The sequence below is a fragment of the Pseudophryne corroboree genome, chromosome 1 (assembly GCF_028390025.1).
Source record: "Pseudophryne corroboree isolate aPseCor3 chromosome 1, aPseCor3.hap2, whole genome shotgun sequence".
NCBI lineage: Eukaryota > Metazoa > Chordata > Amphibia > Anura > Myobatrachidae > Pseudophryne > Pseudophryne corroboree.
Window position 1 is genome coordinate 710,528,967 of NC_086444.1, and position 27,233 is coordinate 710,556,199.

Sequence of the window (27,233 nt, forward strand, 5' to 3'; positions counted from 1 at the left end):
GTGGGCTGGTGCTGAGAGATGGCCACTGCAATAATCTCCACTGGTAGTGGCTGCCCGACTCTCCTTTTCTATGGCAAGCGGCTGTGCCTGCTGATGGCCACTGCTTGCTGGAAGTAATGCCTCTGGGATAGTGCTACAATTATTATATTTATATGGAAGCATCTAGGGTGACATACAGGTGGAGGTGAGATAACCAGTTCCAAAAGTTTGGTATATTTGATACCTTGTACTTTTCTAAGTAAAACTCTCATCAATCGAACTTGTAATCAGTTATTTATAAGCTGCATTGTTCTATTGCCTTTGAGAGGACAAAATTAACTCTTAGCTTTCTGCCATTTTTAGAGCTTATAAAAGCAATATATTTGAACACTTCAATCCCTACACACAGTACTCCTCTCCATCAAAAAAGAAAAGAAAAAAAAATGTATGTATGTATATATATATATATATATATATATATATATATATATATATATATAAAATCTGTAAATATTAATGTATATGGAATGGAATGTAACAAGAATGCAACAACTTAAGTTTGTTCATCTTATATTGTAATTAAATAGAAACTTACATCAACTTCTTTCTCATACAAACTATGTAAAAATTGACCACTCACCTCAATATGTTTAACAGTAAACATCACTGGTTCAGTTAAATACACCTTGCTACTTGATTCTTTATAGACTGCTGCAGTAATAACAGGTGAATTGACAACAACTGTATGATTTGTAGTCATTGCCTCAATTCCTAGTTTTATGCTGGCATTCTCCGTGGACAAGTAACGACCCAGGTTATTGTACAACACAAAAGCAACTCTTATCTCGCCTATAAGATAAAAAACAGAGAACATAACATAAAATCTATAATATAATTGTAATATGTTTGTTAAATGTGTGCATGTGAAAATAGTTAAAATCCTAACATTTTCTATTTGTTTGTAATTAATTTTGTAACATATACTGTATTTCTATTATTACTGGTGTAAATTTACTAAGATGGGAGTTCTATTTAAGATGGGATGTTGCACATAGCAACCAATCAGATTCTACTTCTCATTTATCGAGTACCTGCTAGAAGATAATACCTGGAATCTGATTGGTTGCTATGGGCAATTCCCATCTTAGTAAATTTACCCCAGTGTATTTAACAGAAGTCCTGAACTACTGTAGTATTTCCAATATAGCCTTCGGTTTATTGAGTCATAGCAATAATGTAGTGCACTGCTATAATATATACCATGCCAACTAAAATAACCATTGTCACTTAGGTTAATTTAGGTGCTCAGACAATTGAAACTGTTCATTCTGTACTGAATGAAGTGTCAGTAGTATGGAGGCATGATTTAACTCGTTAGACTGGAAAGTTTACCTCAGAACTAGTGGGACAGTCCTGTTTTTCTAAAACTGTCCAACTTGCGGGCCGTACTATCCTGTGGTGTGGCGGAGTTGGGGAAAGCAGCAGGTAAGCACTGCAGTGGGTGAATAGATGCCATGCAAATGTGCACAGTATCTATTAACAGTGCCAGAAATAAGAGTGCTGTGAAGCTCTGCCCCTTTCCTCTGAGGCTCTGTCCCCTTTACAGTGGCACTAATGGTGGGAGGTATGCTGGAAAGGGATAAATAAAGATGTGGCTCTAGATATCCAGGCACAGGGGTATTCATGCTTCATAGGGTGGACATTTTACATCATTGTTTAACATCTCAACTAAGTAGACTTCCTGAAGACAACACTGCAGGTTGAGTGGTGGAGGTGACAGTCTCTTTACTGAACAAGCCCCAATCCAGACAGACTTCAGGGGAAATTTAGCAAAGCTTGGAGAGAAATAAAGTAGAAGGAGATAAAGGGACAGATGTATTAAGCCTGGAGAAGTGATAAAGCAGTGATAAGTGCAAGGTGATAACGCACAAGCCAGTCAGCTCCAATATGTAAATTGACAGGAGCTGATTGGCTGGTGTATTATCACCTTCCATTTATCAATGCTTTATCACTTCTCCAGGCTTTATAAATCTGCTCTAAAGTACCAACCAATCAGCACCTGTCACTTTTCAAACACAACCTGTAAAATTACAGTTAGTAGCTGATTGGTAGATACTGTATGGCAGATGTGCTAAGCCTTGGAGAGTGATAAAATGAGAGATAAACTACCAACTAGACATGTGCATGGACCCCCATGTTTTGGTTTCACTTTAAGTTATTATCGTGTTTTGTTATGGCAAAACCACCCTCAAGTATTTGGGTTCAGATTTGGTTTTTGGGTCTGTTAAAATCGATAAAAATAAATAAATCTATAATTGTTGCTAAAAATCTATAAAAATCAATAAAAACTGCTAAAATAGTGTAATTTTTGCAATCCAAAACCTGGCTTTAAATCTGAACTTCAAACTGCGGGAAGATCCAAGCTGGGTCTCAGGGTCTGAAAACAGCACATCTACGATCACAATCTTTGACATGCGGGGAGACGCCCAGCACAGGTCTAGTCCACCCCGCATGTCAAGCCCTACCCCTCACCGCAGAGGTGCGAAAGAATTGCAAGGCGGCAATGCTTTTGCACCTGGCGAGTAGCTCTCTGCCTACGCAGCCTAGCTGCGGAGGCAGGTGGCTACCCGTCATGTTTTGGGTTGCAGCAGCTGCGTGTGATGTCACGCTTCGCTGCGGCCCATCCCAGCAATGGTCCAAAGCCACCGACATGCCTCTTAAAGCCGCCGACACACTCGCAACCTCACTGTGTACGCACACACAGTGCGGGCGCTGCACGTGCACACACCACACCAGAGACCCGACTGCGAACGCTGCAGCGTTCCATTCTGAATAACCTCTACAGTTTGGATCAGAATTCCTCGGGAGATCCGAACCGGGTTTTCAACGCAAGATGTTCGGTTCCATCTGAAACCGTACCAAACCCCAGTCCAGATCCCCCAAGGAGATCCAATCTGAACTGAATCCCTGTTCAAATCTTCCTGCGGTTCAGAATTTCAAGTTTTAGAATGCAAAATTTACATGATTTTTGAAAATAGAATACAAAATAGACAAATAGTCGAAAAACAGTACATCAAAATGTATGAAAAGGACCACACATGACAGACTAATCATAAAAGTACATTTAAATATACCAACAATATCCAAAAGTAATCCAATATAATTCAAACAACATATGTAAGAAAAGGCAAAAATCAGAACAAAGCAAAAACATCACACAGAAAGGGAGGGTATGGGACAGAAGGGAAGAAAGAAAAGGGTATGAAGGGGGAAGAGTATGGAGCCTCAGGATGCTGGCAGATAGCATAGTCAAGAAAGATCAACTTTCTACAGAGGCGGCCGTGAAAGCTCTGTTGAAGAAGAGAAAAGAAAGAAAAGAAACCCAAGCTCAAGCAACAGCCATTAGGTGCAATTGGGTATCCGTTTGGATGGTTGACCATGTTAAGGTCGACAGTCATTAGGCCGACCACTATTGTTCGACATTGATATGGTTGACATAGACAAATGGTCGACACATGAAAATGGTCGACACGTGAAAAGGTCGACATGGCTTTTTTTTTTAACGTTTTTTACTTTTTCAGGCTTTAGCATCCACGTGGACTACCAAGCGCAGCGGTAGAGGTGCCGAGTGCAGCAGTAGCAGTGGTGCCGAGCGCAGCGGTAGCGGAGAGAGCACTCGCCATGCAAGGGGATGCGGTACACTAATTGGGGTTCCTGTTCATGTTACAGAAAAAAGACACCAAAAACAGTGAAAAAATCCATGTCAACCTTTTCATGTGTCGACCTGTCCCGTGTCGAACATTTTCATGTGCCAACTATTAGTCCACGTCGACCATGTATACGTCGATCAATAGTGGTCGACCTTATGAATGTCGACCTTAACATGGTCGACCATTCATACCAGAACCTTTCAATTGTGAGGATTTAAATACCAGCCAAGGGTGCCAAGTAGCAGTAAATTCCTGATTCCTCTCCAGAGTCATTCGGAGGTCCTCCACAGACACGTTCATGTCTATTCAGGTGAACCATTCTTTAAGAGTGGGGGGAGAAGCAGATCGCCAGTGAACCCGGATCATCACTTTTGCTACACTATTGAGGTGTAATTTCACACACCATCGACTTGGAAATAGACATCACCTGGTCCCAAAAAGAGCGTAGGAGCATACTTGCCACATTTCTAATCTCATCTCTGGGAGATGCCCCATAGAGAAGAGGCAAGTGGGCAGTGATGAGGACGGGACTGAGGTAATTGTGTCATTAGGCCCCGCCCACCCACCGGGAAAAGTCCGCGATTGAGCAATACTTGCATAGGGACAGAGCTAAAATGACACGATTAGCATATAATAGTGTCATTAGGCCCCGCCCCCTACGTCATATCCGTGATTTCGCAGTATTATTCTCCCTATTCTGCCCACTTCACTAGGAAGGGTGTAGAATGCGGGAGGGGTGCCTACTCTTCCGGGACTGTGGGGGACTACCTAAGAAACCGGGTGTCTCAGGCAGAATCTGGGAGAGTTGGTAAGTATGCGCAGGAGCCAGCAGTCCACCCAAATGTGTAGGGGGAACAAATTCTGCATTACAACACCAGCATCTCTTTGGCACCCCAGGAAAGGTCTTAGGTAGAGTTAGGGGACCAGTGTCTCAAGCACAGAATAGCTAACAAAACTGACAAATTATCGTCTTTGAGAGACTAAGCAACATAAAGATTAATAAATCACCTGGCCCAGATGGTTTTCACCCGAGGGTTATTATGGAGCTTAGGTCACATCTAGCAAGACCCTTATACTTGATTTTCTATAGTTCAATTGGATCAGGCATGGTACTGAAGGATTGGCGTATAGCTGAGGTAGTGCCGTTATTTAAAAAGGGAACTAAAAATCATCCTGGCAACTACAGACCGGTCAGTGTAACCTCTATAGTGGGTAAAATATTGGAAGGAATTTTGAGGGATAGCATAGAGGATTATCTCCAGACTACTAAGATTATTAGCAAGAGTCAGCATGGGTTTGTGAGGGACAGATCGTGTCAAACTAACTTAATTAGCTTCTACAAGGAAATGAGCAATAATCTTGACCAGGGAAAAGCAGTGGATGTGGTCATTTTAGATTTTGCAAAAGTCTTCGATACAGTGCCTCACAGGAGACTGATCATCAAATTAAGGGAGTTTGGCCTAGGAAATACTATTTGTACATGGATAAGTAACTGGCTGGATAACAGGGTACAATGAGTAGGTCAATGGGATATTCTCCAGCTGGGCACCAGTAGTCAGCGGAATACCACAAGGGTCCATACTCGGCCTGCTACTGTTCAATATATTTATCAATGATCTAGCAATAGGCCTGGAAAGCACAGTGTCAATCTTTGCAGAGGACACTAAACTGTGTAAGGTAATTAATTTGGAAAGCGATGTGGAGTCTCTACAGAATGACTTGTTTAAACTTGAAACCTAGGCGTCTAAATGGAGAATGAGGTTCAATATAGAAAAATGCAAAGTTATGCATTTTGGGATAAAAAACAAACTTGCATCCTACACGTTAAATGGGGAAAATATAGGGGTAACAGTAGTAGAAAAAGATTTAGGGGTGCTCATAGATAATAGGCTTAATAACAGTACACAATGTCAAAATGCAGCAAAGAAGGCAAGTAAGATGCTTCCGTAATTAAAACAGGGCATTGAGACCAGGGACAAGGATGTAATCCTGCCGTTGTACAAATCATTGGTATGTCCGCACCTGGAATACTGTTTTAAATTTTGGGTACCATATTATAAAAAATTATATCAGGGAACTTGAAAGAGTTCAAAGGCGAGCTACTAAATTGATTAAAGGATTAGAGGCACTGGAGTATGAGGAAAGGCTTACTAGATTAAATATGTATACACTAGAAAAAAGGCGTATAAGAGGAGACATTATTAATATCTTCAAATATGTAAAGGGTCATTACAAGGAGTTAGCAGGGGATTTGTTTAATAAAAGAACTCTGTATAGGACATGTGGGCACTCGCTGAGGCTAGAGGAGAGAAAATTCCGTACACAACGTAGGACAGGGTTCTTCACAGTAAGGGCAATAAAGATTTGGAACTCCCTGACAGAGAAGGTAATAATGGCGGACTCTGTAAATGCATTTAAAAACGGACTGGACAAATTTCTAACTGAAAAAAGTATCCAAGGCTACAGCATTTAATATATTGACATTAATTATCTGGGAGTGATATGAATTATACAGTAGTTGTTAATTGGTAATAAACCATTACTTCAGCAGGTACATTATAAGGTGCACAGCTTAATACAGAATATAGGTCGAACCCGATTGCCATTTTGCCTCTTTTCAAAATCATTGACTATGTTACTATAGGTTGAGTATCCCTTACCCAAAAATTCAAAAACACACATTTTTGGTTCCCCTACTGAGATAATAACATATATATATATATATATATATATATATATATATATATACACGTAATATATCATATATATGTCATTATCTCAGTAGGGGGCCCAAAAATGTGGGATTTTGAATTTTGGATAATGGATACTCAACCTGTATATCTGCTAAATCAAGCTGTAGGTCACATTCCCAATTTTTGGCGTAATTAGGTAGTGCAGAGTACATATGTTCAATCAGAAGTCCATAACCCCCTTGAGAGAAATTCACCGGGCGTAAAGGAGCCAGACACAAGTTCTCAAAAGGAGTCAGAGGCCTGACAGAAGCTGCACGCACTTCCCCTCTATGCAGGAAATGCTTTAGTTGTAAATACTGTAGCTCCAAATCTCAGACGGGGGAGATCCCATTTAGCCTGCAGAGCAAGAAAGGAACCCCACATCCAACAGCTAGCCAACTTGCTGCAGCCCATGTTGCATCCATGTAGTAAAAGTGGAATTAATGACACCTGGGGGAAAATCAGGGTTATTAAACAGAGGGGTCAAGTGGGAGAATTTAGAGGATACACATGATAGTTTCTGCAACCTGTTCCAGTGAGCCAAAGTGGAGCCAATGGTAGGATGAGAGACAACAGGAACTTTGGTCTAGGAGTACTGTGTGAACCCACTGTTTTATTTCAGTCATTAGTAAACCGAGAAGTGTGGCAAATTAATTCCCCGCATGCGTCTGGGACTTAAGAGGATAGCGTGCTGAAATCGTGGTTTCTTATTCCCCCATACAAAGTCTCTGACAATTCAGATCTTCAGATCTGATCATAGATGTGCTAAATTTAGCACATCTACGATCATTTACTCTGACAGGCCCCGCATGTAAGGCCCTACCCCCCCCCCCCCCCGCATAGGTACAAAAGCGCTTTTGTACCTGGCGAGTAGCTCCCTGCCAGCGCCCGCGTTTCAGCGACTGCGTGTCCCGCAGCCGCCACGGCCCGCCACCCCAACGGTCCGGACATGCCTCCATTGTCCGGACTGTGCTCCGCCAACGGCGAACTAACGCTGTTGGCACGACCCCTCCCGTCCTGCGACCGCCTCTGCCTGTTAATCAGGCAGAGGCGATCGCAGCCCTGAGATGCTTTTTAGCATCTCACTGAAACTTCCGGTGATCGAGCGCACTCCACAAAAGGATTCAGACTGCAACTGCTGCCGCTGCAGTGATCCAGTCTGTATTAGCCCCAATAATGTGTAAATCATGAAACCAAACTTTGGAGAACTGTATAGGTACAGATGTGTCCTCATACATCTAGCCTCAATACTCCAATCAGTGGGAAATGAGTGACGTGGGTGAGCTGACAGGTCCCGTGCAACTCCGATAGCATCGGGTGTCTTTTGTGCCAAAATGCGTCTTATTCGCACCGCTATGTAAATAGGATGCACAAGCAGACTCTGCTGATTGAAATGATATGCAGTATGCCTATATTCTGTGTACGACCACAGCTGTATCTGCATATGAAATGGTTCGTAAAACACTGTAACATAACATTTCTTATGCAGATACAGCAGGAGTCGCACACATTATATAGGCATGCTGTATATCATTTTAATCAGCATGTTTTGTGAATAAGATGCATTTAACTTGAAAAAGTTGCATGAAAAGATGCTCGGCACTGCCGATTCAAGTCACGGCATGGTGTGACTAGAAGGGCTGTTTAATGTGCCAGGAGGCTAGATGTAAGTGGACACATCTGTAAGGTTTGAAGGTGATATAGAACCCAAGGATGCACATTCATTTTAACCACACTAAGTCTACCGAACCACAAGAGCCCTTTGGTACCCCAGTCTCTGAATTCAGAGCGAAGTGTAAACAGTAACTGTTTAAAATGATCCTTAAAGATATTTGAGAGGTCAGTGTGCAGGTTAACACCAAGGTATTTGAGACTAGTTGGATAGCAAAACAAAATGTAAATTGCTCATATCAATTTGACAATACACTAGTGAATGTGTAATTAAAAGACCTAAAGGATTAGTGCTAAAGGGGGTGACAAAGTTATAACATTTATTTAGCACCCCTTTTAACACTTTCATTAATCATTTAGGTCTTTTAATTACACCTTCACTAGCATATCACTTTTTGTATATAAATTTTGCTTTCCTGTTATTAACACCTACTAACACCTTACCTTCTCACATGTGTGCTGCCCTGGGGTGGTAGGCCTTTGCCAGACTTAGACCTAGTGTTAGGGACCACCAGTAATCAGAACAGCCTTGTCAGGGTCTGGTGACATGCCATATATTTGCAAATATATGTAACTAAGACCTCTGAATTTCTATTACATATAGTTTTTCAAGTCATGTTACAGGTACAGTTTGGTGTGCTGGGGGACACCGGGGGTTAATCCCCATTTTGTTTCTAGACTGGTGGGATACCAAGAATAGGGAAAGGAGTGTTTGAGCCCATGTATGGAGTGGGGTGGAACCAACACATTCACTGCTATATGCTTCAAAAAATTGATCAGAAAGTTAGAAAGAGAGCCAAAACATCTGGAAACTCAACCATCAGATTGGGGAGTGAAACAATCATGTTACAGACGACAGCCAGTAAATCTAGAAAAGTAGGTTACCCCGGGGTGCTCGGGCGCTTTCGGTAGGGGATGATTCACCAAGCAGCAGTCTCTGAGATAAGGGAAGTCACTCCCGTTTGTAATACAAGAAGAAAGGGGGTGAGACTGCGCTGAATTTGATAGATACAACAATGATGGTGTAATTAATAAAACACAATTTATTCCTAAAATCAATGCAATAGGTTTCAATTAAAATTGGTTACATGAACACATACATGTTGGAAACAGCGAGTATATGGTCTATGTTTCATAAGACAATTCTATGGGATTACCCAATATGCCAGGCTTATAATGTGGAGATTTGGAAGTTTTAAGGTGACCGTTCTGGATTATTTTCCCCTATGTAGCTAAAGTCCAGTATGAACAACAGTCTCAGAGATAAGCAATATCCAGTGGATAGGCAATTTACCGTTAGAGGGTGGTGTGCTCCAGAATCTTTTTAGTAGAGAGCTCCTCATGCATTACGGTTGATGCAGTCCTTTTGTGCGCTTATTGCTATTTGTAGTCTCCGAATTTAGATGAATCGTCTGGACGAAGTTTAGGGGATGGTCAGGTCTTCCTTCAAAACAGTTCCTGGCGGGGGTCCCTGGTACACCTGACGCGTTTCGCTGCAGTCAGCTTGCAGCTTTATCAAAGCATGTATGTGTTCATGTAACCAATTTTAATTGAAACCTATTGCATTGATTTTAGGAATAAATTGTGTTTTATTAATTACACCATCATTGTTGTATCTATCAAATTCAGCGCAGTCTCACCCCCTTTCTTCTTGACAGCCAGTAAATCGTCTGCAAGCAGGCATCATTTACAGTATAATCAGCATTACCGACTTTGAGGCCAGTAATGTTTGGATTTAGTCTTTAGTACTGGCAAGGGCCTCCATACAAAATATACAAATAAGAGGGGATAAGGGGCACCCCTGCTAGTACCATTATATATCAAGACCAGTTCAGAGAGAGCTCCATTAATTCTAATCTGTGCGCAGAAGCTAGATGTACTAGGCCTATAGCTTTAGTGGTATTATCTCGGGTCTCCCTCCCGGGCACAAAACCTACCTGGTCCGAGTGTATTAAGTTATGGAGCAGTGACTTAAGTCTATTAGCAATCAGTTTTGTGAACAGTTTAACATCAGTATTAAGAAAAGTTCTCGGGCAGAAGCTAGCACACTGGGCCGTGCCTTTACCTGGCTTGGGGATAACAATAATGTGAAATTGTAATGATTGGGGAAAGAATCCATATTCCTTCATAACGGCATTAAAAGCTGCAAGCATTTTAGGCAAAGAGTTTATAATATGAGATGGTAAAACCATCGGGACAACCTAGGGAGACCAGCATAGCAAGGGTATTGAGCCACAAGTTCCCAAGAAGAGGACAGGGCTTTAGGAGACAAAGGGTCTTGGAGAGTGTATAATTTGGTAAAACAGGAGTGAAATGTTTTGGCTATATCATGGGTGAGAGTGTAGTGAACTCACTCAGAATCTCTAACCCACTCTTTGGGAACGCAAAGCTCTCGCCAATAGCTTACCTGGCTTGAAAGAAAGTCTGTAATTCTTCTTAATGTCATCAAATAGCAGGATATTAAGGGCTGACCTACTGTAGTCTCCAACATATCAGCTAGACCGGAGATGAGGAAGAAGACATATGGGTAGCCTCCAGGACCCTCAGCCGTTGGAGCAGGGCAAGTTTCCTACCAGTTTTCTCCTGCTTCAACATTGAACCTAACTGGATGAGTTTCCCACAGATCACACATTTGTGAGCTTCTCAAACCGTGACCCTTGAGACCTCTCATTACTAATCATTAAGCGCCTCAGTCAGTTGAGATTTATAACACAGATCCGCAAGAATTTGTTAATTCACACTGTTTGAAGAGAGGACAAGAGTTATCAAGGGTCAGAGAAATGGGAGCATGGTTCAACCAAGTGATTAAGCTTATATTGGTGGTCCGAATTAAGTGTAAAAATCTGTGCGGTAGTAGGAAATAGTCCAACCTGAAGTATGTGTCATGGATCCATGAGTAAAAGGTGTAATCCATGTCCCCCGGATGTTAAAGCCACCAAGTATCAACCAGCTGGTGGTCATGGAAAGCGCACCTCACCGTGCGATGGGAAGCCAGCGAAGATCTGGCAAGGGTCCCCAAAACATTAACCTCTGGCTGTAGGGACCAGTTCAAGTCACCACCCACAACAGGAATTCCCACAACCAGCGTGGCAATCTGATCCAGGACTGTAGAAAGGAAGGCAAACTGATTCTGATTGGGAACGTAGAGATTAATAAATGTAGGGTATACTGCTGACCAAACAACATGCACTTAACCAAGAGTGTTCTGCACTCCTCCAGAGCTAGGGAAGTCATATCCTGAAATGGGACTGCTTAGACAGCAACCCATAAGGATTTTCCTTTAGTGTTATTATTATTATAAAAGGAGACTGGGAAATTCTGATCTTTCAGTATAGGGGTGGAATCAGAGCTGAAGAGTGTTTTTTGAATAAACGCCACATCCATTTTAGCAGCAAACATGTCTTGAAGGACCCCCTGGCCACCTTTATGGTCATAGCTTGAGCATTAACAGCCATTATGCATCTTATATAGCATGAAACACGAGCTGAGGAGGAAGGCACCAACTCTCCCAGAGCAGGGGACGACACCGGGGGAAAGAGGGAGGGAGTAAGTGTAAGAAAAAAGACATACAGTACAGCACATAATTAAACCAAACTGAACTATGAAAAATAGTGATCAGAAAAATAAAACAGGAGAAAAAGCAAGCATCATACTGCCACTACTTGTGAGCGCAGGTGTGAGGAGCATAACTGAGACCACAAAAAAAAGGGCGATGAGGGGGTCACCGGGGGTCAGTGACAACAGCAACCCTAATTAAACTGAACATACAACTTAATATAAGATATGAATTGAAATATAGTGTAAACACATAACTAAAAATTAACTAAAACAAATATCATATGGTACATAAAGTAAAAGTAATTAGATAACATCACAAGGCAAAGGTGCGGGTGGAAAGAAATGGAAAGGCATCATCTAATTCAGACATACATTTATAATGTATTAAGACATTCTAAACACATACTTTACAGAGATAAAACAGGAAGAATGCATTAGCTCACCTATTCCAATATACAGTAGAACAACATTTGGGAACCTAGTAAAATAAGACAGGGAGGAGGGATGGAACTACCTCACCAAAAACATTGTTAAGGCACATACAGATCCCATAGGAGAAAAATCAACCCAGGCTACAGAGAGTCCATCACACTGGAGCAGAAGGCACTTGTGTGCGTTGTTCCATAGGCGGTTTCAGGTGGCACTAGACCAACTTAAAATCATTGTTGGGATGAGAAAGTTCCAGCGGGATAGAATGTAACAGAGGCTCCTGCCATTCCAGGAGAGAAACCAGAGAAATTCAGAGAGTGGGGCAGAAGGAAGCAATGTCAGCCGAGTCCTTAAAGGTATACACCTTGCCATTATGCGAGACTTGTAGGTTGAAGGGGAAACCCCATATGTATTTTATCCCCAACTTGTGAAATTCAGCATTTAGAGGCCTGTGCCCTGTGTTTTCAGAGGATCATCAAGGTTACGATATGAACATGTTGGTCATCAACATCTATGCCATTCAATCGATGGACCTTGCGGAGCATATCTTCCTTCTGGGAGAAATAGTGCAGATGATATATAATGTCTCTCAGATGGTCGTAAGGAGCTCCTCTGAACCTCAACGTGCAGTGAGCTCTATCAAACTCAATTGGGGAACTAGGGTCTTGACCTAGGAGTTCATTGAAGACCCTGGTGAGAAAGTAAATAAGACCTTGTGGCAGAATGTCTTAATAAACACCCCTAAATCACAAATTATTCTGCCATCCCTGGTTGTCCAAATCATTCAAACAATCTTGGAATTGCTGAAATGCGTCTGCTTGTCGGACGAAGAGCATTGTGAGTGGCGATGGGAGTCCAAAGTGAAATATTCCAGGAAAGTGAGCCGAGTGCCAATTTGAGACACCTCTGATTGGACCAAGGAAATTTTTGAATGAACAGTGTCTCAGATTCTGCATTCTAAAATACTGTTTCATTGGCATGGAGCATAGTAGTTGCAAGATTTGCAAAATACCACCCACCTCCACTGTAAGATTTGGACCCGGAGCATGTTCCTCTCTCCGGGAGGGGGAATCAGAGGCCAAAGAAAGCCGAGGGGTGGAGGTAACATAGGTATCGTCTGCAGCAACAGATCCCTGGGGTATGAGAAATTGCTGCATATCGGAGGAAGATGGGGTATCCATGGAGTGAGCCAAATTACCCCTTTGGGGTCTCTACCTGTCTTTCTGTGCCTTTCACCATGGGACAGGCAGTAAATAACAACAAAGAGGTAAATAAAAAGCACCAGTGAAATGTTATATGTACAGAGAATGATGTTGTCAAGGTTGCTGTTGACCTACTGTATTTCCCCTAAGAAATGGCTAGGCCGGCATCGGCAAGTAGAGGGGCCCTTACCCAGGCAGTACAGGTGATCTCCAGTCCACATGTAAGTGACAAATGAGGGGAGTGGTACAGTTATGCAGTAATATTCCAGAGCATATAGTGTCCGACCCGTGACAGAGTTCACAGTACTCAGGGAGTGAGGATCAGATGGCAGATAATTCCTGCAGGTCCAAAGGCCATAGGTCACTGATGTATAAAAATGGGCATGCAATATAGAATGTAGAACCGGAAAAGTAACACAGGGATCGACCACCAGAGGGAGCTGCAGCATCACAGCATCAGTACTCCATAAGGATATCAATAAAAAAGAGCAAATATGCTCCAGAGGGAAAGGAATAATACTCACATTCACCACGTTTGAGACACGGACATTCGTGTCACAGCAAGGGAATACAGAAAAGATGAACAGTGCTCCACTGTTGTGGTGGTACGGCAGGGATATCTCAAATAAATGAGGGGAGACACAGTATGGCTGCCTCGTCCTAACTCACATCAGCAGCGGACCACTGCAGCATCCAAGTCTCCAACCAGGGCCCCAGGAACAAAGGAGCAGCAGGAGATCCTGTCTGGAGAAGAGAGCATCTGCAAGTGGCACAGCGAGCACCCTGGCTGCAAGTAGCCGCCACCCTGGCCGGGGAGTCTAAGGCGGGGTCCGCGGCGTGTCAGAAGCGGGGCGGAAGGAGAGGACAATGGAGCCTGTGGTGGGCAGGCAGTAATCCAGGCCATGGCTTCATAGGGAGGTAGGCCCCGACCAGTAGTAACACAGCAGGGGCATCTGGGCAACAACAGATGTGAGCCAGCAAACTGCTAGAGAGGCCGGACGGCAATAGAGGTATACAGTCAACGGGGAAGTACTCAAATTCCGCCTTATTAGTGGCAAAACCGCAGAAGCTGGTGTGAGCCACGTCTGCTTCCCACGCCAGCCAAGCCATGCTCCATTTTATAATTTTTTTTATTAATGATTAATGAATATCGATTTTATTTTTATTATTTTAAACCAAACCAAGATCCGAATCCAAACAAAAACACTTGAGGGTGGTTTTACCAAAACATGATCTCTACTACCAACCAATCAGCTCCTACAGTAACTGCCATGTTACAGGCTGTGTTTAAAAAATGACAGTTGGGAGTTGATCTCTTCCCACTTAGAGGGTCATTCCGAGTTGATCGCACGTAGCAACTTTTTGCTGCCCGTGCGATCAACTAGACACTGCCTATGGGGAAGGGGTTTTTTGCATAGCAAGGCTGCGAATGCTTGTGCAGCCGAGCTATGCAAAAACATTTTGCGCAGTTTCTGTGTAGCTCTGGAGTTACTTACCCGCTGCAAATGCAATGTCTTCAGCCTGTCAGGTCCCGGAATTGACGTCAGACACCCGCCATGCAAATGCCTGGACACGCCTGAATTCGCTGTACCACTCCCAGGAAACGGTCAGTTGACGCCTCGGAACGCCTTCCTCCTGTCAATCTTCTTCGCTGGGCAATGATAAGAAGAACGAAGAAAGCGATCGCTGCCGCTGCCTTCCTCCTGTCAATTATTTTTCGCCGCGATCGCTTTCTTCGTTCCTCTTGTGTTGCCCAGCGACTGCCGTCACTGGGCAACGACACACCTGCGCATTGCGGCCGACGCGCATGCGCAGAACCAACCTGTTCGCACCGCTGTGAAAAACAGCAGCGTGCGAACGGGTCGGAATGACCCCCTTAGTACATAGGCCCACACACAGCCTATAAAGTAAGAGTTAAGAGCTCATTGTCTAGTCCTTTATCTCTCTCCACCCTATCACTCTCCAAGGCTTAGTACATCTGCACTTGTATCTCTCCACTAAAAAAAGGGAGATGTACTAAGCCTTGGAGAGTGATTAAGTGGAGAGAGTACCAGCAAATCAACTTTTGTCACTTTCCATGCAATGTATGAAAAATGACAGTTAGGAGCTGATTGGTTGGTACAGTAGCTTATACCTCTCCACTTTATCACTCTCAATGGCTTAGTACATCTGTCCCTTTTTCTCCCCATGCTTTGTAAAATAACCTCCTTTTCTTATCTAAGTACCTGACTTGTAGGAAGCTCTTGACTGTGGGACACAGGTAAAATGTGCTTCCACCAAGGCTACTGTAGGTCAGAGAATTGTGGCTCAGCAGCTGGGACAAAGCTGTAGGAAAAAGAGGACTATGAGCAACATAATGCTCCCAGAACCCATCTTGCACTTAAGAGAAACAGTGACCTGCATTTTTTTTTTTAGCTGGGTTCTGGTTTCCTGGTGACACCATGGTGCCAGTTTCAAACCTGCTCTAATGTATTTAAATCTCATGCTCTTCTTGCTGTCTGAGTGTAAGGTCTCCTAATGCAGGAATATCTGCAGCACTCTTGTGCATGATTTCTGTGCTCCAGTCCTTTGCATTTTCCTGACCTTAATCCCATCTCCTGTTTTGATATGATGCTCTGTGTCTACTGGTTCCTGATTGTTCCCAGTTTGTCAATAATCATCTCTTGGCTTGCATCTCTTCCATAATACCTTGGTTTCCCAGATATCTGCATATTAGGCTTTTGCTTTTCGCCAGCTAAGGGCAAGTCATAGGGCCACAACCTGCAGACCTTCTGCAGTGAAACTTTCTTGTGGGAGTTCCATGTGAATTTTAGGGCACCATTAAACTCTGTGCCTTTGATTGGCCAATGATAAACAAAATTGGCATAACATTGCACCCTGGCCATAGATTCCTCTGGTACTTTTTTTCCTATTACATCACTTGTGGGAAGAATCGATAGACAGGAGTCAAATCAAGACTAGATGATGCTTCAGAGGCTTTTTCCTCATCAGAATAAACTCCAGAATAAACCACAGACAATACCTGACTGCCTGACATTTTGGAATCTTGATGAAGCCAGGTAAGACCAAGGACTACTGTATTGGCCATTGTCACAACTGAGTCTGAGTGACATTTGAATGTGCAAGAGGTATTCAAAACCAAAGTATCTAGCCTGTCTATAATGATAAGATTACTTCTTAAATCTTCTTAATCTCTACATATACAGCAAATCGAGAGACATTTACACTTCTTACTTTAATCAGATCTATTATTCCTGGTAGAAATTTCTGTTGGATGGAGCACTGGTATAAAACCTAGTCCCCTGAATATAATGACAATTCCAAACTTTGTAAACAATTTTTGTACTCAGACTCAGTTGTGACAACGCCCAATACATTGGGCCTTCACTGGCTTCACCAAGATTCCAAAGTGTTTGACTGGCAGTCTGATATTGTCTGTGGCCCTAATGCTTATCTCAAGTGTCTCAAAAAGCATGGTTACTACTCTTACTAAAGTGCAGGTTTATAGAAGTGGAGATAGCATCAAGTGGAGATAGTCCATAGCATCAGATTCTGCCTTTTATGTTCTAGAGGATGCTAGATAAATTAAAAGTAGAATCTGGTGGGTTGTTATGGGCACTGGCACTCCTATAAACCAGTATGTGACTGGACGGTCCCGTACGACAGCCGTCACCGCTTAGCGTCCCGTCCCCAGTCACAGAATGGATGTTTAGGTCACACGGGACCTGGCCACATAAAGGATTCCCACTTACCATCAGTAACCGCCTGTTACTGACTCCACCCACTGCGCAGTGGGTGGGTTCTATGCTGCCACCACTAGACTCCTAACCTGCCGTGGCGTCTGGAACCACGGTTCTGCTCTGTATGCGTCGACACACCGCCTTACCACACCTGTGTGGTGTTGACGAATCTCCACTAGTCACTTGACTAGGCCTCTACCCGGTAGCTGGCTGGAGGCGGAGCTTGGAGACGCTGGGTACACCGTGGACAGCCAGAGAACAGAGCTAGGTTTCTCTTAGCCCTGCAGGTCACAAGATAAAGCGGTCATCTTGAGGCAGAAGATGTCTATTTGCCAACAATAGTTCTGCCTTGCCGCAGCCCGCTGGAGGGGATCTGGGCTGCGGCGCACCCCCCTCCTGAAGCCCGGCGGCTCAGGATGCTCGACCCGGCTGCTGCGGCTCTGTCTCCATGCAGCGCTGAGGTGCCAAGAGCGTAGCTCCCGGACCCCAGCGGTCACCATCCTACTCCCCCCCCGCCGGAGAGGGTGCCGGCTAGCTCAGTCCCCCATGAGCGGCACACCCCCCTGCAGTGCTGAGGCGCCGGTAGCAAGCTCCTGGCCCCCAGCGGTGGAATCACACACAGAGCGCTGCAGCGGGAGCTGATCTCCCGGCTTCAGCGGCCCTCCTCTACCCCGGCACACACACAAGCCAGTGCGCCCAGGGGTCACTCTTACTGCAACGGTCGCCGGAGAGGTCCGGGACCGCGACAATAACATTAAAACATTTTTAAACACATGGCGCCTAGCGCCCATAACATTTTAAAGATGGCGCCCAGCGCCAGTACACATTTAAAAGTGGCGCCATGTGCCTATTGTCCATCAATATGGCGCCTGGCACTGAGGGTTAACCCCTGCAGTGCCGTGGCCACCATTGTCCATGTGGGCAGGGGGGACTCCGGCCACACAGTACTTTAGTAAATACTGTATACTCATTTGACAAAACTGCTTCAGTACTGTATGTTTCATTTGCTGATAATGGGATTGCGATACTGAGTTTCATCAAATGCAGTTTAGGGGAACATAAAATCTTCATACCTCTCAGAAAGAGGAATAAGTGGAAGTCAGCCTTTAGCAATAGGAATGGGCATTAGAAGTAACACCTGTAATATTTTAGGTATATTACATATATTATATGATAGCCGGATGCCTCCTGTACCTTTTACCTCTAGGTAGCATTATCAATTAGTGTGGGACCATTCTTGTCCCAAATGAGCCTCCTCTGAGAAACTCCAAATTTGTGAACTTTCCCCTTTAAATTCTAACCAGCAGAGATGAACTCATAGGGGTATATTCAATTCCTGTCAGACGGAAAGGATCCGATAGGTCAGTATTCAATGCTGCGGCCAAACCCGACAGGTTTGGTCCTTTCCCGACAATGCCAATCCAACTTTTTTTAAAGTCGTATTTACATTGTAGGAAACGGGGCTAAAACCTGTTAGGTTTGGCCGCGCTTCAGACAGAACACGTGTTTTCATGACGAGTCGGGAATTCCGGACTTGTTGGAAAAAAACAGCCGGCATTGAATAGGTCGGAACCCCTTCCAACCTAAACCTGTCTTAAACTACCGTCTTTCCGACAACACGGCAGTTTCCGACAAGAATTGAATACCCCCCCCCCCATAGCATCAAAGATAAGGAACTTCTGGTTATCACAGTAGCCCTTAAGGACTGGAGACACCTAATTGAGGGTCCTAACTTCCCAATAACCATAAAAATATATTATATCTTCCCACTGCCCAGTGCTTCGCTAAGCAAAGAGTTCTTTATTCTTCTCATGTTTTAATCTCCTGCTCACCTATCAACTAGGTCTTTTAAAATAATAAAGCAGCTGCATTGTCTCAGTTCTTTGACTCTTCTGATGTAGACCGGATTTTAGAATGTAAACCTATATTAGATTCAAACTTAATTTTAACTATTGCACATCTGCAACCTTGTCCTCCTCTTGGGAAAAAAATACTTCTTTGGAACCCCATCCCAAATTATTACACTGGCTACGTCTCTCAATTTGCTGGATATGTAGGTATTAAGAAGATACAAGACGTAATCTCCCACATCTGGTTGAAGCCCACTGCCTGTTGCTGGAACAATCCATAGTGCAAGATAGGTTGTTTTTTAAGGTTTATGTCGGTAGGTAATAGGTAACTGGTGCGTTGAACCCTTGATCACTGCTTTTTCTAAAGCTGAAATTCCTGTGTGTTGTAGTTTCACTTTAACCAACTGTTGACCTAAATAATATCATACACACTAGGAGTACAAGCAGGGATGGTTTATAGGTGAGGTGGATGGGGTGGTCGCCCTGGGTTCCCACAATGTGGCAAATGTTGCCCAGGCCCAATCTGCACCCTACCTGGCCGGCTCCCAGCAGCAGTGCAGTGAAGTGCCACGATTCCCGGGTGTTTGGGGAAGGGAGTGGAGGCTAATGCGATGAAGTGCCAACCCCATCAGAGACCTGAGATGTAGCCTTTAACAGGTAGTGTCTCTCCTGCTCGCTCCCCCTCCCTCTATCCCTGACACTCTCTATCCCTCTGTCTCTTGCTCCCTTCTCTCTCTCTCTCTTTGTGACACACTCTATCCCTCTTGCTCCACCCTCTCTCTCCCCCTCCCTGGCACCCTCTGCTCACTCCCCCTAACCCCTCTGTCACTCTCTCTCTCTCCCTATTTCTCTCCCTGACACTCTCTCTTGCTCTCTTCTGTCTCTTTACCTCCCTCCCTGACACCACCCTCTCTCTCTTCTTGACACCCTCTTCTCTTTTCTCTCTCTTGCTCCCCTCTCTCTTTGTATCTCCCTCTTTTTCTCCCCGACTCTCTTACCTCTCTTGCTCCCACTCTCTCTCTCCTTCCGTCCCTAACACGCTATCTCTTACTTGCTCCTCCTTCCACTGACACCCTCTCTTTTGCCCTCTCTTCTTGCTCCCCTATATGTCTCTGTCTCTTTTCCTTTGTGTCTCTTTCTTTCTCTGCCTGACATGCTCTATCTCTTCCTGACACTCACTCCGTCTCCCTTTCTCCCTGACAGACTCTCTCTCCCTGACAACCTGTCTTTCTCCCACTCGCTCCCTCTCACTCTGACACCCTGACTAACTCCCTCTCTTGCTCCGCTCTCTCTTTCTCTCTCACTCTCTCCCTGACACAATCTCTCTCTCATTGCTCTCTTTTTCCCTGACATTCTCTCTCTCTTGCTCGTCTCTCTCCCTCCATGAAACCCTCTCTCTCTTGCTCCCCCTTCTTTCTCACTCAGACACCCTTTCTCTCTGTCCTTGACATCCTGTTCTATCCCTCTCTTTCTTACTCATCTCTCTCAATGTCTCTGATACCCTTTCTCTCTCTTACACCTCTATTTTTCCCTGATACTCCCTCTCTCGTTCTCCCCTCTCTTACTCCCTCTCTTTTTCTCTCTCTCTCTCCCTTACACTCTCTCTGTCTCTCACTCACCTCACTCTCTCTCCTGCACCCCTAATCCTGGGTACACACTGGCTGATATATTGTGTGAACCAGGGCCCGATTAAGGGTCATGGGGGTCCAGTGGCAATGAAATTGTGTGGACCCCCACTACTAAAATAGCTGCAAACACCCCCCTCCCTGGACATGATGACTGGAGAGGACAGTGCTGCACACCTATACAATCTCCCTGGAGCAGACAGCACTGGAACACCTGGACAGGTTTCCTGGAGAGGACAGCACCATACAGTAACTCACTCCATAGACAGGACAGCGCTGGAGCAACACAGCTGGGTGGCTTACAGTCAGTGTCTCGGGGATTTCACTGCAGTATCCCTTCGAGACTGACTTCAGTATACTGAAGACCTCCTCAGCGCCCACTATTATTAAACAGCTGAGCCGCCAGGGGAGACTACTCCACAGCAAACAGCTGTGTGTGGGCGCCCCTAATGTGTAGGGGACCTGAGATGACCACCCCTGTCCCCCCCCCCCCCTTAAACCAGCCCTGGTGACAATGTGAACGTGTGTGTATATGTAACGTCACCTGTGCAGCACAGCTGATGGCCAATATATTTGCAGATATATTGGGTTATCTGGCCAAGTGTACGGGTGGTCCACTGAATGCCCATGCACTTGTTTTGGGGGGCTGACTTTACAATTCGGCGGGCAAATTGAAATGTCCGCCCAGCTGGGGATCCTGACCGTCATATTGAACGACCGATCGGCAAGTGTGTACACGTACCTTGATCGGACACTCGGTTGGCACACTAAAGGGGTATAGTAGTGACACCAGCAGAGGTCATAGTCAATTCTATATTATGTATTATGTACAGCTTACATAATACTGTAACAAAGAAAAAGAATGGTTGGCTCTACTTCAAACATAATGAACAAACATGTAACTAAAAAATAATTCCTTGAATTAGAGAACCACCCAGTGGGAACTCAGCCTTTCCCACTGCGATAGAATGGCCACGACCACTATAATGTAAGCAACAGGGTTTTATACTCTTTGCGTTCTGATTCCATTTTCTAGTAATGTCGAAAGTCCCCATTTAGTTAGAACTGTGCTTTCAATATCAGTAGTGAAAAAACATAGACTGATTTATAGGCCCAAAATAAGCTCATGATTGTATTCTAGTTTTCTTGTATTCTGTATTCTAGTTTTAGACTATGTAGATCGTTCAATGGGGATTAATTAGTTACAGGTAACACAATATGTCTCACGAGGTTAATCACATACAGTAACACAATAACAAACTGGTAGTTCAGGCTTAAAGGTGCATACACATGGTGAGATATTGACTATGTCTGATTTTGATGATGTGATTTCCCTTGACCTCCCCCAGAGCCCAGAAGTACCGACTTTGACATTTTGTACTTTCGATTTTGACTATGTACGATTTTGACTAAGTGCCAATTTTGACTATACTTTGTACTTGATAGTACACTATATAGTCAAGGTTGACTAGCCTGCACAGTCAATCTAGCCTTTCGATACCGACCCTGCGGGAGTGCGTATCGGGATCACAATGTGGCTAACACCTTATGATTTGCACTAACTTTTCATGCGATTTTGACTATATATTCAAAATTGAACGGAGAAATCCCACCATGTGTACACACCTTTAGTTTTAACAAAAATAGAAGATATTCTTTTTCTTAAGAGGTATAATTTTTTGACTTAACTGACAGATGCGTGAACAAAGTTGTATTACAGTGTCATTTTTTTTTTTTTTTTCATTTAATTGCTAAGCTCATAGTCAGTACAGGACACAAAGAGATCTTCAACCATATAATAATCTAAAACTAAATATTATATTGCCGATTAGTATGTGACAGAAAGTTAATATTTACTTAAAAAGAGAAGGCGATAAAGAAGATGATTATCCATTAATATTAGATACTGTATACAATATTTTTATCTTTTATCGCAGGCTTCTTAGTAGCCAAATCATACACAGTAAAACAGTGGTTGAAACTCCAAAGCTTAAGAAGCACTTATGCTGATACGAAGCTGAAGAAACTGAGAACTTTACTTAACTTTTACACTAGTTATGTTTGATTGTTTTATTTCACCTAGTCCGTAGCCTTCTGTTATTTCTGTGAGATATTCTATCGTGCTCAATCAAATGTATAAAAAAATGACAGATCTTGTCTCTACTATTACAGTAATTAAGAGTTACTCTACTATTACAGTAATTAAGAGTTACTACAGCATTACAGTTTGTGCAAGAAAACTATACATGATAATAATTTAGCATTAGAATGATGACAGGAGATACAGTTCTTTACAACAGAGATTAAAATAAACATAAACACAAGTAGGCTATGAATACCAGATAGCAACAGGTGATTCTGGTGTAGCATTGGAGCTTGAGTACTGTATATCGGTGTACATCAGCATACTGCATCTATAAGCGATGGTTGGTTGTAGTGCAAATTAATTAAGATAAACTGTTCTTAGTCAATAGTGGGCAGATGTTTTTTACATGTAAAATAGACAAATAAGACGCACATGTGGTTTATGATGTTTTTTGGGTGATAAGTACATAACTAGCAGTGCAGCAAGTAATATACATTTTTGTTTAGATAAAGTGCAAATAGCAAGCTTGTCTGGCCACCACAGCTTCAACTAAAAGCCTAATCCTACTGTAGTGCAAGTAATAAAACTAAAGGTGCTGTGATTCATTCAATGGGCTGTATTCAATACCTGTCGGATCCTTTCTGATGGAAAGGATCCGACAGGTCAGTATTCAATGCCGGGCCAAACCCGACAGGTTTGGCCAGTTCCCGACAATGTCAATCCAACTTTTTTAAAGTTGGATTGACATTGTCGGAAACTGGGCTAAAACCTGTCAGGTTTGGCCGTACTTCTGACAATACACGCAGATCGCCAGCTGAAGCCGTCGATCCGCGTGCATTCCAACAGCTTTCTGACAAGTCGGGAATTCCCGACTTGTCGGAAAAAAAGGACCCCTATTGAACAGGTCGGACGGAACCCCTTCCGACTTAAACCTGACGGAAGCTGACGTCTTTCCGACAAGACAGCATCTTCCGACAATTATTGAATACACCCCAAAGTATGTAATGAAAACTTACTTCCATACACTCTGGAAAACGTAAATAAAATTTTTCATGATGCAGTATTTTGGTGACAATACATTTGATAATTATTTTTTTTAAACATGAGAAAATACAAGTGAAAATTAATTATATTTTAATTCTTCATCAACTCTTAACATTAGTTCACTAGCTGTAATGGACTAACAGTGTGTCCTTTTTTCAGCCATGCAAACTTATGCTGGCAAAATGACACAATTTATACTATATACTTTACCACTATCAGAGAATATGGGGGCTGGGGGATGGGCATCAGCAAAAACAGTTACATAGTTGTCGAGGTTGAAAAAAAGACAATCGTTCATCGAGTTCAACCTGTAGTGCTATATGCTGTATTATCTCCAATTTACTTATAACCTTCGATGCTATTTTCTGCTAAAAAATTGTCTAATCCTTTCTTAAATGCCTCCGACATTACCACTCTCTCCGGCAGTGAATTCCATAAACTCAGTGTCCGCACTGTGAAGAAACCTTTCCTACGCTTGGTCTTAAACTCCCTCCTCTTCAACCTTAGAGGATGACCAAGTGTCCTGTGTACAAAGCTCTTAATAAGTAAATTGCCTGAAAGTTCCTTATATTGCCCCTTGATTTGAAGAAATTAATCATGTCCCATCTTATGCGCCTTTTTTCCAGTGTAAACATATCTAGCCTAAGTAGTCTTTCCTCATAATCCAATGACTCTAGGCCCTTAACTAATTTTGGAGCTCTTCTCTGAACACTTTCTAGTTCAACTATGTCTTTTTTTATAGTGTGGAGCCCAAAATTGTACACAGTATTCTAGATGAGGCCGTACCAAAGCTTTATACAATGGCAGGATTACACTTTCATCCCTGGTCTCTATTCCCCGTTTTATGCATGTTAGGCCTTTACTGCAGCATCTCGAAATTGCGGACTGCTGCTAAGTCTATTGTCAATGATCACCCCCAAATCTTTTTCCAACAGGACTCTACTCATCGTGGAGGAGAAGTAAAGAAATATAATTCTAATTTATGTTCACTAGTACTGTAAAATTTGTTGCATCATACTAAGAACATACTATTCACAAATAAATATATACATATGGTATTAGTTGTAATCAAATGTATACAAACTGTATTGCATTCACATAATTGTAAACACTTTCTGCATGAAGTCTATTTACCATTCCGTCCATTTTGTCTAAGAGTATTCGAAGACAGTTGAATAGAGCTACCATGTCCTAAATTCTGAGGGAATTTTAGATCTTCCAAACTCACATCCGTGCTAAGTCTGGCAACTTCAAGTTCTATTGATGAAAAAGAAAACAGTTTTAAAAAACAAATATAATTTAAACAAATAAATTGTACATGTGACAAAAGAACTGTGCAATCTATATATATATATATATATATATATATATATATAGATCCGGAGAAGTTGCACTCGCATTACTGAACTGTCACAACTGCTGGGGTGCAATAGCCAGAGATCAGTCCCCTCCAGAAGCTGTCTCAAACATAGAAAAAATGACAAGGAACGCACTCACCAGGCTTCTTCAATAGTGAAAATGAGATTTCTTTAATTCAGCTCACATAGTTTACAGGGTCAGGGTCAAAGTTTCGGTCCTCTATGGAACCTTTTTCAAGACCAAAATTTTAGGCTGCCATCTCCCCTGCACACATCCTGCCTGTGGAGCCATAAATACCCTAATGGACAGCCCACCAATTAATTCCTAGCCAATAGGGAGCTCGTATCTATTATTTGCAGCAAAATGCTAGTATGATGTCCACCAAAAAGCCAAGACCAGTGTGTATAAGTTAATAATTGCAAGCAGCAAAAAGAAATGATAAAGGCAATAATGAAATGACCATACAGAAGATAAATGGAAGTGTCACGATCCGGGTATCTGGACGCCATTTCTTACCCATCAGATGCCTCCTAAGGCTGGCTCAGCGCTCCAGGACCGGATCCCATCTGTTATCCTAATGTTCACATTCCTGCATCCTCTCCTGTCTCTCTGAGACGCTGTCACAGTAACGCCTTATTACATCTGGCATGGCGTCTCCCGCGGCCTCCGCCGCCGTCCCTGAGCTTCTGCATGCAGAGTGTCAGAGTGGCGATTACGTCAGCCGCGGCCTCCGCTGTGTCCGCGTGGTTGGATGTGCACTTGTCAGCCTGGCGTCTCCTGTCTCCAGTGGCCGGCGCCGCCATTACTGTTTTCATTACCACATGGATTACAAACCAAACTTCCCTCCAAGTGTCTGCATGGGCGCAGCCATCTTGGATTCTGTCAGCTGATCATTTCCTCCAATCTGTTGTCAGTATTCTTAATCTGCATAATTGCCTAGCCAATCCCTTCCTTGCTGCAGGTATAAATACACTGTGCCTGAGCAAGGAAGGCGTCAGTGCTTTGGTTGTCAAACCTAGTTCCTGTTTGTCTCTCTCCTGTGATTGTCTTCCAGGTTCCAGCTCCTGTCTCAAGACTTCCACCATAGAGACCCGCACCAGCATTCCACCTGCGGTGTAGCCTGACTCTCCAATCCATTGTGGATTCATCTGTTTCCAGCTACAACATTACCTGCTTCCAGCTCAGCTTCCAGCAGAGTACAGCTTCCCTTAAAGGGCCGGTGTCCTTTCTACACTTTACCACTCTCCACCGGTATTATTATTTCTCCGCTCTCAAGTTCTACATTTCAGTTCATATTTCATCGCTCCCAAGTTCATTTATTATTTAACTGGTTCCAGCCAGTATCCACTCCGTGCTAACAACAGTCTGGTTCCAGCCAGTATCCACAGCAGCTGTTTTACCTTCAGCAACCCAGCTTTTCCTGAAACACCAGCTGGCACAATCCTGGGTTATCTCCATTGCTACAGTCGGGCCTGGTAAGGACTTTCCATCTAGAAGATCATAAGAACTATCTCACACTACCAGTGCCCTGTGGCTCCTGCCATCCTGTAGTACCCAGGAACTGTATTTATTATTTGCTGACTTTTACGTTTTCTTTTACTGCTGCTGTGTTGCGGAGTTGTCATAATAAACATCATTGACTTTTATCTAAGTTGTCGTGGTCACGCCTTCGGGCAGTTATTATTCATGTTACTTACATGTCCAGGGGTCTGATACAACCTCCCAGGTTCCGGTACATCTCAGCCCCTACAACTGAGGCTGCCTCCCGTCAGCTCAGGCCCTCAGTTGTGACAGTAAGCACTGACCTAATGAATCCAGCCGGAGACCAGGATCAAGCGGCCAGGCCGATGCAAGAACTGGCAGCCCGACTAGAACATCAGGAGGCTGCACAGGGCCACATCATCCGCTGTCTCCAGGATCTCTCTACTCGGCTGGATGGGATTCAGACAACTCTCCGTGGATCAGGCGCATCTGGTGCGTCAACCACAGTGACTCCAGCTATAACCCCACCCACCTTACCCATTTCTGCTCCACGTCTTCATCTTCCAACGCCAGCAAAATTTGACGGATCTCCAAGATTCTGCAGGGGATTTCTCAACCAGTGTGAGATTCAGTTTGAGCTACAACCTGGCAATTTTCCCAGTGACCGTACAAAAATTGCCTACATTATTTCTCTTCTCAGTGGCTCAGCCCTTGATTGGGCATCACCGTTATGGGAGAGGTCCGACACCCTGCTATCTTCTTACAC

The 27,233-nt window shown here is 43.5% G+C and overlaps 1 protein-coding gene across 8 annotated transcripts in view; it reads right to left on the reverse strand.

Moving 5' to 3' along the window:
- Window positions 1-27,233, reverse strand: part of ADGRL3 (adhesion G protein-coupled receptor L3) — a 1,270,535-nt gene that overhangs the window by 485,680 nt on the left and 757,622 nt on the right. For all 8 annotated transcript variants that reach the window (XM_063914936.1, XM_063914945.1, XM_063914955.1 and 5 more), the window contains exons 12-13: window positions 24,761-24,883; window positions 620-828 (exon numbers count right to left, since the gene is read on the reverse strand). In XM_063914936.1, the coding sequence (XP_063771006.1) occupies window positions 620-828; window positions 24,761-24,883 (332 nt within the window). The remainder of the gene's footprint in view (window positions 1-619; window positions 829-24,760; window positions 24,884-27,233) is intronic.